This window comes from Pipra filicauda, unplaced genomic scaffold (assembly GCF_003945595.2).
Source record: "Pipra filicauda isolate LSUMZ 115617 unplaced genomic scaffold, ASM394559v2 scaffold384_size681814_pilon, whole genome shotgun sequence".
NCBI lineage: Eukaryota > Metazoa > Chordata > Aves > Passeriformes > Pipridae > Pipra > Pipra filicauda.
This window is the reverse complement of record NW_024104514.1, coordinates 292,594-308,670: the sequence shown is the minus strand read 5'-3', so window position 1 is coordinate 308,670 and position 16,077 is coordinate 292,594. Positions and strand designations below refer to the sequence as shown.

Here is a 16,077-nt window from a genome sequence, read left to right as displayed (position 1 = left end):
GGCGTCTCATTTTGAAGAGCAGGATAGACAAATATCCATCAGTGCTGTTGAGTTTGGAGCTGGATGGGTACTTCCACAGGAGCCACTTGCTTAGTGCTACACAACTGTACAGCAAAGGATTAAAGCGTTTTTACCTGCCTGCAGCTGTATGTTGGCTGAAAAAGTTGAAGTGCAACAGAGGAGCTCACCTGTGGAGATGCCTCCAAGGCCAATATGCTGTAGTACACCTCTGCTGGAGATTTATCCCAGTGCTGAGCCAGGCAGTTCAGAGCTGCCTTGTTCCTAACACAACACATATGCTTTTCAGCTCACGGCTGCACACAGTGGACACACCAGGTACCCTGCACCTGCCTTTGTGCACTCTACAGCTTGCTATCATTTTCTCTTTAGTTAAGGAGCTTTATTCACAGGTAAAAATATCATGCATAAGTTCACATGCACCTAAAAGCTCATCAGCAAGACACCTATCCTTTCCAGTGCACCACAGAGCTGGCACTGCCACAGAGCTTGCTAAAGTGGGTGCAAGGAGAAGACGTGCGCCAGCACCAGAAGTCACAAGCCCAGGTTAGGAGGAAGAAGACCACAGCAAGTTGAGACGTGGCTGCCGGTCCCTGGACACACATAGAGCACAGTGCAGCCAGTGCAGGATGGTGCCCAGCAAAGCCCCACTGTGCCAGACAAGCTGCATCCAGGAGGATCCACAAAAATGCTAGGATGGCTCTTAGTACCTCCACACAGTACGGATGGGGTGGGGGGGTCTGTTTATCAAGTGCATGGGCCACAGTTCATGCCACCAGTCTCCCCAGCCTACAGACTGGGAAATGCTCTGGGAAAGCATTTCTTAGAGGATTAAATAAGTGCAGGCCTAGGTGAAGCTGTCCCAAAGGCTGTCAGAGCGAGGATGCAAGCATTTCCCCACACCACTGACCTGTGCAATGAAGCGATGACCTCCTGACAAGCTGAGCCTCCAAGGGCTGGGCAGACCCGTCAGCAGTGTTTCCTTCTCCCTCTGGCTGGCACTTCCCAGCTCTAGATGAAGATACCTGGTTAGATGGTCCTGCTGGATCTTTGCTCCATGGTGGGCACAGGAATGGTGGGCCTACAGGAATCTAGCACCTGTTGAGCAGTCTCTTTTGCTCCACTTCTTCCTTCAGGGCAGATATGTCCTCACAAGACAGCTAATCCCGTTCTCAGCCTGCTTTCCTCCAGTTCCAATGATGCCCAGCAAAGCTGCCTGTGGCCAATCTGGGAGGATGCTCTGTGTGGGGGACCCCCTTGCCTACTGTGCGTGCAAGTAGTGCCCTATGGCACTCCCAATGTGGATGTGGGTCAGCAGCTGCTTATGGTTTCAGGTCGGCAGAGACCAGCAGGTGCTGAGCGGGCAGAAAGCACTTCTGCACTTTTAAGAGGCTTTTCCAGCCAATGGGGACGAGGTGGCTGCCTGCCGCAGCCCGAATCCCTTGGTAATCCTGCTGCCCAGGGGCTCCTTGCCTTTCCCCCAGCAGAGTGGGGCAGGCTGGCAGGGCCAGATTCAGAGTGATCAAGTCAGGCAGAAGCAGAGTGAGGGTGGGGGGTGTTGCTGATGGACCAAGCCAGGAGTGAGAGTGCTGGGGAGGGGGCAGCGGAGGATGAGAGCATGGGCTCATGCTTCAATAAGGGGCAAAGTGGGGGAAGGTGCTGCTTTTGAAGCATCCCACCACTTCCTCAACTGCCAGCCAGAAGGATGAAGAAGAGCTGAAGAGGTTTGGCAGGGCATGTGCCCAGCAGAAATGGAAGACAAGGTGCACCGCCAGCCATGGCTCAAACTACCTGATCCAGCTCACTCCTGGCATCTCAATAATCCCCTCCAAAACACCCCCCTCAGCGGCTGCCTTACGAAGAACATCTGGCAACTGTGGGGGAACCCATTTACTTCCAGGGAGGGGGCTGGGGCTCACTTCAGCTGGTGTTTTGGGGAGGGAAAGGCTTGGGCTGTAAACCTCCTCAGCCTCTCAGCGGGGGGGCTGCAGGAACTTGGCAGCACTCACGGCTGGGGTTTAATGTCTATTAATAAGGCTAATCGGCTAAGCCTTGGCCATTGCTCCTGCTCTCTCCCTCGCTCACGCTGCCTCTCCCGTGAGGGCTCCCCCAGCACACATAGGGTATTCCCAGGCTTGTGAGGCCCCCACAGGTCCCAGGGGAGCATTTCCCCCTGCACTGAGCAGCGGCGGGGTGGGCGAGGAGCAGATGGCCTCCCAGGGAGGACACGCCTGCCCACACGTGGCAGCCGGGAAGTGGGGCCTTGCTGCCATCCAGTGGCACAACAGCCAGGGGGGCCCAAGGGGCAGCTGTTGGTGCAGTGCGTAGTGCAGCCCTGCTGGTGCCCTCCACATCCACTCTGGACCCCTGGACTGGCAGCTGCCCCATCTGGAGCTACAGCACTGCAGTGTCCAATGCCATGACCATGGGCAGCTGTCATGGCCCCAGTGCTGGTGGGCACCACCCATCCTCCTCCTCCTGCATTCTGTCAGGTGCTGGAATGGCTACACAAGCCATGTTCTCAATTTTATTTAAAAAAACCTACATATTTTCCACAGGACGGTGAGGGAGGGAGCACAGCAGCAGTGCTGGACATTGTCACCCTCTCCTGCCTTGCCCCAGGGCTGCTTAGCAAGGCAAGGGGCTGCCCTGGGGATGAGAAGGGGCAGGTGCTGCTACAAAAGGACATGGTTGCCAAAGGAGCTAAATACAAACCCCGTCAGCCAGACCATGTCACCGGAAACCTTGTAGCCTCCTCCTTTTGGGGTTCATTCTTCCGGTAGCAAAGGAACTGTTTGGTGAGAGTCCTTCTCTGCCCACAGCAGGGCTAGCAAAGCTTCACCTTCAATATTAAAATAGCAGTGCCCTGTGCTGCAGATGTTCTTACCCATCCATCCCCCACCTCCCAGACCAACAGCATCCCCTCTCCCAGGCCACCAACACTTGTAAAACCAGACTTTTCCCACTCAAGTACAGTAACACCACATGGGGAGGGGGGACGAGGATCAGTCCAAAAAGAGCAGCAGGGATCTTCTGCTGGCTAAAGCACACCAGAAACCCAGGTGAGACAGGTCCCAGTGTCCCAGAGGTAAGGGAGAGGAAAAGAGAGGTCACTCCATGAGTGGTAGCACTAGGTTGCTGCCCAGCTGGGCAGTCCTTGTGTAGTCCTTGTCCTCTTCCTCCTTCTCTGCTGAAATTCTTCAATATCTGCAACCCTGCCTCATCGAATGATGGGTGCTGAGCGGTCATTGGTGACTGTGGGACGCAGCTTGACTGTGGCAAAGGGGTTGGTACCTCTGGAAAGGGAAAGGAAACAGGTAACCATGAAAAAATGTGCAAAATGCTATGCAGGGATCCTTCTGACCAAGCAAAGGTTATTAGTCCTGCCAGGCAGTCACCTCCATGCCAGGGAGAGTGCGGTAAAGCTGTTTGCTGAGTATGTTTTCGCCCTCCTTAACACACCCTGCTGCAAGTTCCCATGTGGTTCTCCTTGGGCTTCTCACCCTCCCCCTTCCATAGGATGAAGAGGAGACATTAGCACATAGCTGTCCCTCCCAATAGCACTCTCTACTTGTAGCCCCCTGACCCTCCAGAAAAGGAGCCAGGGAGCAGAAAAAGGCCACAGTACCATGCCAGAAACATGAAGACACCAACCCAACTGCAGGGGGAAGGAAAGCAGGGATTTATGGCAAGTCTGATCTCCACAGACCTGACTCATCAAAACTAAAAGCCTTATGCCTCAGCCCTTTCCCAAGCTGGCAGAGCTCCCCAGTCATGTAGCTCCACGCTCAGGCTGTGAGCTGCTATTGTGGCTCTTGCAAAATGGATGGGAGAGAGTACACAGGTCTGAACACATGCTCAGGGTGCTCAAGCCTACCTCATTTTGTCAGAGTTAGGATAGAGCCTTTCCAGTCAGCAGAGGCCAGAATGGACCACCTCTGCCTCCTGTCCTGGAAGGCAGGCTATGCATTGCTTTCCTCCAGACACCTCCTTGTTCCTCCCACATTTGATAACCCAAAAGACTAAATAGTAATAGCACTGTAATAATGCTCCCCTTGTCTGAGGATTCCATAGCAGAGCTTCACATCTCACTCACCGTGGGAAGAGTTCAGGGGGCTGGTCAAATACTCCTGATTTCTGCAGTGAAAAGAAAAGCAGTAGTGAGCAATCTGGTACAGGGAATGGAGACAGAAAAGTGGGGCAGGAGACACAGCACACAGAGGAAGATTTGACAAAACACTTCCAGTGAGTTAGGAGCCCAAGTCCTATTAACAGGGTTCTGACTCCTTATTCATTCAAGCTTTGCGAAAGCCCACAAATTCCCTGCTAAGAAAAGAACCTGAATTTTGTGGTGGGGGGTTGTCCCTACACCAGAGGTTCCTTATTCCCCTAGGACACCTCCCTTTGTCTTAGGGAAGAAAGGAGACAGTTCAGATCCCCAAAGTGCCTTGTCTGAAGAGCACAGCAAACAGTGACAGTCTGAGCTACATTTCACCCTGCCAGCACAGCCAGAGATGCCCCCCTCATGCTGCCCACACACCCTGGCAAAGAGTTTATCGTCAGTGCCCTCGCATGCTTCCTGCATCCACGGGGAACTCAAGAACTGTACCTCCCTACCCTACACCACATATTGCTTAAATGTGGACAAACCCGATAAAGAAAGATGGATCTATGCCCTGTGGCCCTTATTCTTGGTCAGTAGATAGTGAGGGATCAGTGGCAACTGGCCTGCTAAAGTACACCACTTTCTGTAGCTGGTGGCAGACAAGGAAGCCACATGTGTCTATCTGTGATCCAGTTGCAAAGTCAAATGCACACCCATTTGCTTGTGGCTCAACTGGGGGATGTCTCAGGCATATGTTTAAAGCAAGGCTGACTCTTTCCAAACTTCTAATGCGGCTCAAGCACTCTGCCATGCCACTTCAAATGCTCCACACACTTCATTGCTCAATCCCAGGTCTATCCCCACACCCAAGCTCCAGGACTGGATGAAAACCAGTGACCCAGAGGGACAGAGAGGCTGCCAAGTCTGTTCCCCAGTGTTGTGAAGCCTGAGGCTACCTGAAACCACAGAGCAGGACACAAAGGAGAAAAAAAGAGTAATTAAATGTTGTGGGTTTCAGATCATTGAGCAACCCAATTGTTTGCAACCTTGCACTGGCCTGGAACCAGGGATCAGAGACGAAGTTTCCCAGTCCTCCATGAGACCATGGGCAGCACCCTTCTTCCCCCTCTCAGGTCCTCACATTTAGTTGTCTTTAACTTTGTTCTCCCCAGTTAATTCCTCACAACTGGAGGTAGTGTTAAGTGGAGGGTTTCCTTCTTAGTGTGCCATCCATAAACCATAGGTTGCATATAACTTGTTCTGAGGTTCTCAAAAATGGCTGTGCCCTCATCCTTTACTCCCAGCCTTTCCCAATCCCAGCTGTGACATTAACTCAATGCTTGCCTGAACTTATAGAGGAGCCCTATGAAACTCCTCTCCATTCTCTGAAGGGAGATGAAGGATGGCATCTCTGTTAGCTGGTCACCCACTCCCAGCCCAGCCTGATCACTCCATGGTCCTACTCTTAGCAGAAAGAGGTGCTGCCCTGGAGCCACCAGAAATCAGGCTGGGAAGTCATGGAGAAAAGGACCGAACTGAAGGGTCCCTGGTGAGCAAAAAGAGAGAGAAATGAGAAAGGCAGGGGCGGAAATGCAGTCTGCTGTGGGAGCAAAGCCAGGCACTGAGGATCTGCACACACAAGGCTAGCTGGCAGGGGTCATCAGGACATGGTGACATGCGAACAGACTGGGTGAGAAAGGCTGGTGCTAATAAGACCCCTTAACTCAGGAAGGGAGCAGGTCCTTCACCAACATCTGGAAGGTGATTTTCTCTCTCTACCAGGCAGAGCAGAAAAGGTGTGCCTTGGAGGATGAAAGTCAGTGTGGCCCACTCCATACACACCCACCAGTCACTCCTCCTGCACTCACCTTGGAGCCAGAACTGACTGGGGTGACTGCCCCACTCTGGTGACTGCTGGCGCCCACCGAGAGGGGAGGTGGGTTCGGCACACTGGGCTGGGCAGCAGCAGGCCAGTAATTGCTAGAGGAGGGAGTGCTGGGACGGTCCAGGATGTCATCCATACTGTGACTGCTTCGCAGTGGGAAAGACCTGAGCAAGAGGAGAAGACAGTGGGGTAGGAGTCAAAGAGCAAGGAATAGGGAGTACCACCGGTGCTAGCCACAACACGGGATGCCTCTGGAGGAAATACACGTGGCTTGGACTGGCCCACTCACAAGCACCTTTGAGAAGACATTGCACATGATGGAAGAGCCACCTGGGGAAGCCTGTGAGATCTCAGGGCGTAATGAGACTCTTGGCAGGTGTTCCAGCATGGGAGCCCTGCAGCTCTCCATGGGGCACACCCTAAACAATTACCCCACTGGCATATACTGATGTGTCAGGAGCCACTCCACCTCCTGCCTGGCCAATTGCCCTCCTATTACCTGGTGTCTGGCTCTTCCATCTCCCGCGCATCCTCCAGAGGCTTGACATAAGCTTCAGGGAACCAGCCACACCTAGGGCACAGAAACAGACATATGAGGCCCAGGAAACCATGGTCTGTGGTTCTTCAGATCCAGCTGCCCAGCACTCCTGATCTACACCCATCCCACATATCAACCAAGCCACTGCTGACACTACCATGTGTGACAGGGCTCCTGAACTTCTTTCACCTGTAGGTGGGGCACGGTGTTATTCTGAGATAGACCTTGAGCTTGGAACAGGAATTGCTTATCTCAGGGGCTGTGCAAAATCTGTGCTCCTGGGAGCAGTGTTGTCACAATACAGGAAGAGACACTCCAACTAACTAATCACAAGGAAGCTGTGGAAAACTCTTCCTGGGATTTTGCATCAACTCCACTCCAGAAACCCCCCTCATGAAGAGAGGCATTGCTCTTGTTCATCTCATATCTGAGGTTGAGCATTCCTGCAGAGCCTGGTGCAGGGATCCCACGTGAAATGGGGCAGGCTTTCCACACACATGTTGGCCGGCAGTGCCACAGGGAGTAATTCAGTAAGCGCTGGGTGCAGCAGTTTCCATGTCCTGCCTGTGCTGGAGGCTGTGGCAGCAGTTGCAGTGTGAGCTAAGGCCTCTCAGGTAACTCCAGCAGTTCATGGCCCTGAGCTGGATCCCATGACAGGAGTCACTCAGTCATGCAAGCCAGGAGGAGGGTCACTGCATCCCTGACTCTTCCTCAAAGCCCCTGGAGCTTCCTCAGACAGCTCATCTATGCTAGCCCTGCCCCACCCCATCTCCTTGGCTTGGAGAGCCCCCATTCCTGAGGACATAGTGATGTCCCACTGAGATGGTGGGTGAGAGACATAGTGCCCAGGCCACACCAGGAGGGGAGGATGGATGATAATTTTGGGCTTAACCCCCCCAGCTCCAGACCCAACAAGCCTGCATCAGGCCAAGTTACAGCATCAGAGTCACATACGTGGACGAGCCCTCCAGTTTTCCATACAGCCATCCATTCTGTGCATCCGGCATCAGCACCGTGATGACATCCCCGGGGTCAAACCGTAGCAGAGTCCGGTTGGCACCCGTGGCGTGGGGCACGATAGCCTGCACTTTTGCCATGCCACTCCTCTTCCTGCCCTCGCTGCCACTGCTGGCCTTGCTGAAGGAACCCGAACGGGAAGTACGGCCTGTAGGGAGCAAACCTGCAGGGAGGCATCCAAGGAGTCTGGCTGGAGTTTGGCATCCTCCTGTAAGACCCACACTGCCTCAAAGGGACCAGTGCTTCCCCAGGCAAGTAATTGCTCTAGAGGAGGAGTAGATGGGCTTTCTCTCAGGGAGAGAACAGGGCATAGCATGGGCAAAGAATGGTAAGCATCTTGCAGGAGAAAATCAACTGAAGTCAAAACCATTTGCTTTGCACTGTGTCCTCTTCTGCCAAATGTCTAGAACATAGACACTGCACGCCACGGCTGATGCCCTGCCTGACAGTCCTCTTCCTGACCCTGCTAGAGCTACTGACTATTTGGGTAATTTTTATCTCCCCCTGCCCCTTTTTACTTTTTTAAACACTTAAAGCTGAAATCTCTCCAGAAGGAAAAGCAGGTGTGTCATGAGGCAAGTGGCTGGGTTTCATAGGGCAAGCTAATATTAAATCTGTAGCATGAGGGAAGGTGCTTTACTAAAATGGAACTCCAGCAAGAGCCAGCTCTTATGGTCCAAGGAGCCTTGAAAATTGCACATCTGTGGGTCCCCCACTTCATACAGCCAGCCAGGAATCCTGGCCTTGCCCTGGATGGACCCTGCCCTGAAGGCTGAGCTCACCTTCTATTTCAGCCTTGCCCTCTCCATCTCCCAGCACTCTGCTCTTACCATGCCCAGGAATGTGGCTGAGGACTGGTGGTCTGACAGAGTGGTAGTCCCTTCCCAAACCCAACCCTCTTCCCAGAGAGGTCCAACTCCTATGTCTCCCCACAACACTGCTCCCAGATATGGGTCATACTGGCTGATGGTGTCCTCCTCAGTGGCTGCCTGGGAGACTCCGGCTGAGGAGACAGTCTCATTTCTGGAGGGTCTGGAGAGAAGATGCTGGATCTACTGCCAGTCACAGAAGAGGCAAAGTCCCCGAGGGGTCTCTGGGGCTGTTGGAAGGAAAGGAGGCTGAATACACATCTACAGGGGCTGTGTGAGGCAGATGATGCTCTGAGGATCTGAAGTTCCACTCAGAAAGCCAAACATAGCACATTCCCCCATTGCAGCCCATACTCATGCTTGGCCAGGAAAGGCCATGGAAGCTGGGCAAGGCAGCAAGTACCATGGCCATCTAGTCCAACCCCCTTCAATAAGCAGGGACATCTTTGACTAGATCGGGTTTCTCAGAGCCCTCTCCAGCCTGACCTTGATGGGGCATCCACCACTTCTCTGGGCAACCTGTTCCAATAGTGCATCAAACAAGGTGAAGCTGTGGGCGCCTCACCATCTCAAGGTGAGTGGGTGTGAGCCGTCCTGATGGATACCCCTGGCCGTGGGAGGCTGCGAGCAGACCCTGTGAGTGGCTGTTTGAGGGGTTGCGGCTGGCCTCCAGCTGCTCCTTCCATCGTGGTGCCTTGTTCTGGATCATACCCCGAGCCTGGGCAGAAAGAGAAAAGAGGGAGTGATGGACAGGGTAGAACAGCTACAAAGGGACCCTAGGGCTGACACATGTGTTAAATTAGGAACAGGTCCTCCCACAGTTAGATTTGTGGGAATAGCCAAACAGTATCCTACAGGAGTGAATTTTCAGGATGGCAGAGATCCTGGGGTACAAATGACACTGCTACAAACACATCACCCTTCTCTCCTCCATCACTCACACACCCAACTAACCCTGTGTCAGCACCATCCTCAGCCCCAGCCATGTTCTCCCAGCCTAATACAGGCAGCCTGAATCTCACAGCAAGAAAGGAAATAGAGTTTCCTGCCCAGTCCATGCACAGATGCTGCCTTCACCCAAGGGGCAGCTCAGCCCTGGCTCCCTCTACCCACATGCTCCCTCTCCAGCCCCACTGCCTGCTCCCAAGCTCTGCTCCCCCACATGTCAGGGCCATACCCTGCTGTAAAACTGGAGGAGAGTGTTGTAGAGCATCTGGTGCTTTTCAGCCAAGAAGCGGTAGCGGCGTTTCTCCTCCAGCTCAGCCTCTCTCTGGCTCTCAGCGACGAACACCTGCATCTCTGAGCGCAGTCGCATCACATTCTCCTGCACCACAGGGAAAAAAGGGAGGAAGGGATCAGTGAAAATCCAGCAGAGTGGGCTCACACATTGCATGGGAAGGGTTGAAAGGAGTCATCATGTCAATGAGCTTCCCAGTTCACTTGCAGTGCTGGAGCACCACAGAGGAGATAGAGCAGAGTGCCAGGGATTAAGTCCTTGCACACTGAGGCTTCCTAAGTGAGGAAAAGGCTTGGCAGGAGTGAGTACCACAGGTCAGTAGCACCCTGTGGAATAGGAGTTTCCTACTTTACAGATAAACCTGCTGCCTTTTGCATATTGGCAACTCTGTGGCTAAGGTAACTGAAAAATCAGCCCTGGCTCCACAGAAATCATCCAGTTCTTTTTTCCAGCTCCTCTTCCTGGAATCACTGCTTACCTTCATCTCCCGTGTGTTTTTATCACGAGCCCTCTCCATTCTCCACAGCTCTGCCATGCACTTATCCAGGTTGGTGGCTCTGCGCTGGTACTCCAGCTCATAGTGCTTCTGGCTCTCCTGCCAGGGAGAAACCAGGCTCAGTGAGGAACCAGAGACCCAGACACACTGTGAAGCAACAAGGGTTCTGCTCTGATGCGTGGTCATACATCTGAGTCCCCCTGAAATCAGGCTTCACCTGGACCTCTTATAAAAAGTCTTTCTTTACCTTTCTTTTCATTTTGAATGGCCTCAGAGTGTTGATGAACCTCAAGACCTCAGGAGCAAGAACTGGCACCCAGCTGCCCCAGGCCTCTATCTCCCTCCATGACACTACCTACCAACATGGCCAGCTGGGCCATAATGGCAGAGGACCCACAGCTATGCAGAGGCTGTGATTTGGGAAAGCTGGGAACTCTGCTATTGGGATGCCAAGTCTCTCAGCCCCACTGAAGCATTTGGCAATTCCCACTATGGAAAGAACAGTCACCTGCCCTCTTCAGCTCTCCATCATCAGCCAAACAAGAGGAGTTTGTTCCATGATGGGAGAAGAAAAGCCACCCCAACTCCTCCTGAGAAAAGTCAAGGAAACACTTCAAGTGCTCAAGCAAAAACCCTTGGGTAGATGGGAGAAGAAAACAAGGAGGGCTGAGAAGGAGAAGGGAGTTCATCACTCACACTGATGAACTGCACATCCATTTTGCTGTTCTTCTCCATGTGCTGCAGCAGGTCCACGTGAAAGGTCTGAGCCTGAAAGAGGTGAAGGAGCCATCACTCTTGTCCCTTCAGCAAGCGGGGTGTTGCATGCACTGTGGTGAGGGGTGGCTCATAAAACTTGCTGTGCCAGAGACTCCCTTGCCACCTGGATGCACCTGCCAGGCTCTGCCACGCCAGCTGCAGTGGCAGCTCTGTAACACTCCTCTGTCACGTGGGATAGCAGGGAGGCAGGCATCTGCCTGCGGGCTCATATGAGGGCAGGTGAATGCAATAAATGCTGATAAGCTGTGCTTAAGGAAGTGCCTTTATTTCCCACCTCCACCAGCCCTCAGGAAAACCACTCACCACAACCTCCAAATCAGAGCTCAGTAACCTCTGCATATCAGACATCTGCATAAGAATTTCACCTTCAAGGAAAAAGACAGGAGAAGGTTTAAAAATCCTGCGGCCATTTCCCTGTGTGCCCAAGGAGGCAGACCAGCATGATGCAACTCAGGCTGATGAAACACAGGTATGAAAGTCCAAGAGATATCGCAAAGCACTGCTCTCTGCACCCTGAGAGAGCGTGGTAGCCTTCCTCCCCAGGCACTGACAACACAGGGTTGCTCCAGCCCACTAAGTGGTGGGACCAGTGTTCTCTTTTGGCACCAGGTGCCAGCAGGCAGCCTCGCCTCTGCCATGGGCTCTGGGCAGTGGGTTTCTGCTTTGCCATAGGCCCTACAGGTGCCATTTCTAATGCCAGTGGCACCCCAGCTGCTGTGCACAGTTGTGGCTGCCCTATGGGAAAACAGCCACAGACCTGCTGCTGATGCTGCGCATGGTCCTGCTTCACCGGTGTCAGTATTATGAAAACAGGAAAGGAAGAGACTGACAACAGGGAGCAGAGGAGCTAGCTGGGAGGTGCATATGACAACAGGAGTCTGCAGAAGGGACACATCTGCTGGAAGCTTTTCACTAAAATGTTCAGCAGTAGGCAGTTCCCTGAGCACATTTTCAGCAGTCGCCACTAGGCTGCAGAGTTATTTGCACTGCTGAGTGTAAGCCCCTCAGCCCCAAGCTGCCATTCCACCTGGTTGCAGGCTCAGGAGGACAAGACCTCATCAGCTGTTGTCAGTGCATGCTCTCCAGCTTTTCCCCCCACACCTGCAAGGAGGAAGAAAATGGTTCCTCCCTGACGAAAATTTCATCTCTCAGGGAAGGAGGACTCAACAAGGACTGGTTTCCATAAGAGGCCCATCATTGGAGGTCCATCCCAAGAGGTGGGCTCAGTCATTGATCTCAGAGAGATACAGAGACTGTGAGAGATATTCAAGGACAAACAATAAATTTGACTCTCAGCACCTGGACAGGGCCTGGTGTGGTGAGACCATTTAGAGGAGCTATCTTTCTTCCCTCTATTCCTGGAAAGAGACCAGCTAAGGGAGAAGGCCAAAAAAACCTAACTGTGGCTCATCACAGGACAGAGTATGGTGTGCAGGAGAGCCTTACCCAGCATGTGTGAGGTGGAGCTCTGCAGAGCTTGCTCCCCAATCTTCTCAATTGCCTTAAAGTACACTTCAGCTGCTTTGGATAATGCTGTGAGGAGAGAAGAGGAGAGAGGAGGGAGATAAGGGTCTGGCCTGCCTTCCCATCATCACCAGCTCCAGCAAGCAGCACACAGAACAGCCACTCCCTGGTACGTCGCCTATAGGCAACGGCACCCCATCTCTCCCCATCAGCAGCAGGTCCTGGAGTAGAAGAGTACTTAAGAGCAGCTCAGGACATGTCAGAGGTGGCAGATCAGCAACCCTGTCCTGGGTGACAGCACAGAAGATGCCCAGGATGGATGCAGCAGTATGGTCTGGAGCCCTGGCTGGGCGGGACCCCACTCACCGTGGAAGGCACGCAGGTAGTTGTTCCCCAGGTACACCAGGTTCTCCAGCGCAGGGTTGAACTGCTCCAGGATACTCTGTGGTCAGGCAGAAGCACGTTAATGCTGTTCTTCCCCACACCACAGAGACTTCAGCAAGCTGATGCCCCCTTGCTGCAGTTTGGCTGGATGAGAGCTCCCCCAGCCACAGCACAGGCTGGCTGTGGGGATGTACAGCCGAGCACAAAGTCAGCTCCCTGCAGTGGAGGTGGCTAGGAATTTTGGCTGTCCTTAGTCTTCCAGGAGAGGAAGCCAGCCAGGAGAGGAGCAGTGCCAGAGGGCAAGGTAGCCCACTGCAGAGCCAAGGGGTTGCCTGACTGAATATGGCTTTCTCCCAAGGTCCTACACCCATTGCAGGCAGGGGAGTAAGTGCAAGGGGATCTGAACAGCCTTTCCCCTCATCCCAGAGCTGGCCAGGGTGAGAGCCACTGTTTATTATCTAGGCACGAACACAACTCTTTCCTGGCCAGGATGTGGTGCACTGCCAGACTCAGGAGCTTAGTAAGAGAAGGGATAGACTGCTTCACACCAGCCTTTCCGCTTTTATTTGTTGTATTTATCAAAGGTGTTCATTGACTACAGAGAAGACCAGAGATTCAAATAAGCAATTCCCCCTTCTGCCAGCCCCCATCACCTTGATTCATCACTAAAGTGTGCAAGGAAACATTTATAAAGATCAGACAGCTCTTTCCAGTGAGGGGGAAAACAGCCGATCGAACTTCTTCCTACCAGTAACCAAGGTGGTTCACCCTTCATGCTCCATGCCCCAACCACCCTGGTTGCGCAATTCCTTCCCGAATCTGCCTCTAGGACCCACACCATCATCTCCTCCTGCCAGCCATCTGCTCACAAACACAGCTCAGAGCCCACAGGAGCTGCTGGAGTTCTGCCTGCAAAGGGATTCAGCCCTCAGCTGTCCACCCAAGAGAGCCTTTGGCAGAAAACAGCTCTTCTCCCACCCATACGTCTCCCCTACGCCAACAGGAGCAGTCTTTGATGCCAGCACTCACCTTATAGATGGAGATGGTGGATCTGTAGGACAGATCCATCTCTGGAGCCTATTCCCTTTCCCACGGAGAAGCAAGGAGCAAAGGAGAGTACCAGGTGCTATAATGGCCTGGAGGGCTCTGCTTCTGCACAGCCAGCTGGATGGAAAGAGCCCGTCACTGGCAAGAAAGGACAGCAGGAAGACACAGATGTGGTACAAAGGGAGCACTGATGGAGTTTAATAATTCACCAGCCAAGAGACTGGAACTTGATCTCTGGAAGTAACTAGACTCTGGGGAGAGAGGAATCCTGTGACAGCCAGTAAGGACATGTGACCGCCTCCTTGCATTATTGATTGCCAGCTTGGTACCCAGCTCTCCCTGTCCTGACACCTGCAGGGCCGGCTGCCTGCCGGTTCGCTGCCTCCGTCACTGCCACTGCTCGGAGGTGGCTTGTCCAGCCCTGCTGTGCTAGTGCAGCATCCTCAGGTCTCTCTCATGCGGACACCTTGGGAGTCAGGAGATCCCCATCAGCTTGCAATGGCAGGCAGCAAATAGCAGCAGGCAGGAAGAATGCAAGGAAAGCTCAAAACAAATGTAAACTCTTCCCTGCCCACTATTATCTCTAACCAGGCTCCCTCCCACACCCAGTCTCAGAGATTCCCTAACAGCAGGAACAGGCTTCTGTCTGAACCCTTTCCCAGTTTTCATGTCTGGTGAGCTGGGACTGGCACTGCCATTGCAAGTGCTCCTGGCACACACCTGGCAGAGAAGGACAAAGCAAAGCCCAGTCAGAGCCTCCCCTGGCAGCACCCATCCCAGTCCAGAGCAGCAGGCAAAAGGCTCACAACTGTTTGCTCAGGACAGGCCTGAAGGTCTCCATGTCACAGCCTGGCTCAGGCAGCTGAGGAGCTGAGGATGCAGACTGGGTCACACAGCCCACAGCCCCTGCACTCCCCAACATCTACTGCCAGCAGGGGAGCAGGGATGCTCCTCTGGTTTCCAGACCAAGGACACAACAGCTGAGCAGCTCACAGGGCCCTCACCCTGAGCTGCCCTGACTCTGGCTGGGACTGGGTTAATTTTCTCCCCAGTAGCCAGTACAGTGCTGTGTGTTGGACTTGGTATGAGAATAATGTTGATAACACACCAGTGTTGTAGTTGTTGCTAAGTAGTGGCTTACTCTAAGCCAAGGACTTTCCAGTTTCCCATGTTCTGACAGTGAGGAGCTGCACAGGACCCTTGGGAGGAGCACAGCCAGGACAGCTAATCTGAAGGAGCCAAAGGGATTTTCCATGCCATAGAACATCATGTCCAGTATATAAACTGGGGGATTTACCTGGAGGGCTCGATCACTTCTTGGGGATGAGCTGGGCATTGGTCAGCAGGTGGTGAGCAACTGGGTTGTGCACCACTTGTTTCTCTTGGGTCCTGTTACTCTCTTTCCCTCTCCTTATAATTTTTATTATTATTATACTTTGGTTCAATTATCAAATTGTTCTTCTCTCAACCCACAAGGTTTACCTTTTCTTTCTGAGTCTCCTCCCCAGCAGGGGTGTGGTGAGGTGTGAGTGGGTGGGTGGTACTTGATTGCCATCTGGGGTTAACGTGGCAACCCTCCTGATCTCCCCATCTGCATGCAAGGAACCTGCTCCAGGAAGTCCCTGCAGACTTATAAAGAGGGGGGGCAGAGTGCAAGCCAGGGGCAAAAAGCAGAAAGGAGCTTAGGGTCTCTCCATCTTAAGTTCTGTTTTTCTACAAGAAGGTAAGGCCCTCTGTTATACAGGAAAAGAAGACTTTTACTCTGCCTAAAATCCTCCTAATTCCACAATCTCATTTGTGAAATTGAAGATCAGAAGGCAGATAATCAGTTTTTAGACCTACTCATGACTCAGCACCTCAGTGGTGTCCTGTAGGAACCACTGGGCAGCAGGTCCAGCAGGTTTGCAGCAGTTACCTTGTCAGGGAACCACTTGGGGATACCAAAATTAAAGCCCCATCTGCAGCCTTTTGTATCCCAAAGGATTTCAGTGTTCTACTTTTTGGGCCTGGCCAGCTCTAAGAGGATCCTGATATTGCAGCTAGTCCAAAGCCTTTTTCCTCTCATTGCAATTGTTGTGGAACTATCAGCCACTCACACCCCATATGTGCTCCCAGGGCTGTCTGCAAGGACAGGTCATTCACCTCTTGGTATAATCCTGTGTCTCAAGGAGCCCTATTCCTGATTGTGTACCTGGAAGAAATTCAGAGGCTGCAAGCTCAGAAGCCCTCTGGGAACTTGC

At 53.0% G+C, this 16,077-nt stretch overlaps 1 protein-coding gene across 1 annotated transcript; it reads right to left on the bottom strand.

Annotated features, from left to right (window-relative positions):
- Window positions 1-3,188: 3,188 nt before the first annotated feature.
- Window positions 3,189-15,173, bottom strand: BAIAP2L2 (BAR/IMD domain containing adaptor protein 2 like 2). The gene is made up of 15 exons (XM_027715325.2): window positions 15,135-15,173; window positions 13,820-13,867; window positions 12,773-12,848; window positions 12,389-12,475; window positions 11,246-11,307; window positions 10,862-10,933; window positions 10,148-10,264; window positions 9,610-9,756; window positions 8,998-9,150; window positions 8,524-8,662; window positions 7,501-7,726; window positions 6,508-6,579; window positions 5,992-6,172; window positions 4,115-4,155; window positions 3,189-3,314 (listed from the first exon to the last, which is right to left on the bottom strand). Exons 1-15 carry the CDS (start codon window positions 15,171-15,173, stop codon window positions 3,239-3,241), a joined length of 1,536 nt encoding a protein of 511 aa, XP_027571126.2. The 3' UTR covers window positions 3,189-3,238.
- Between the last annotated feature and the right edge of the window lie 904 nt (window positions 15,174-16,077).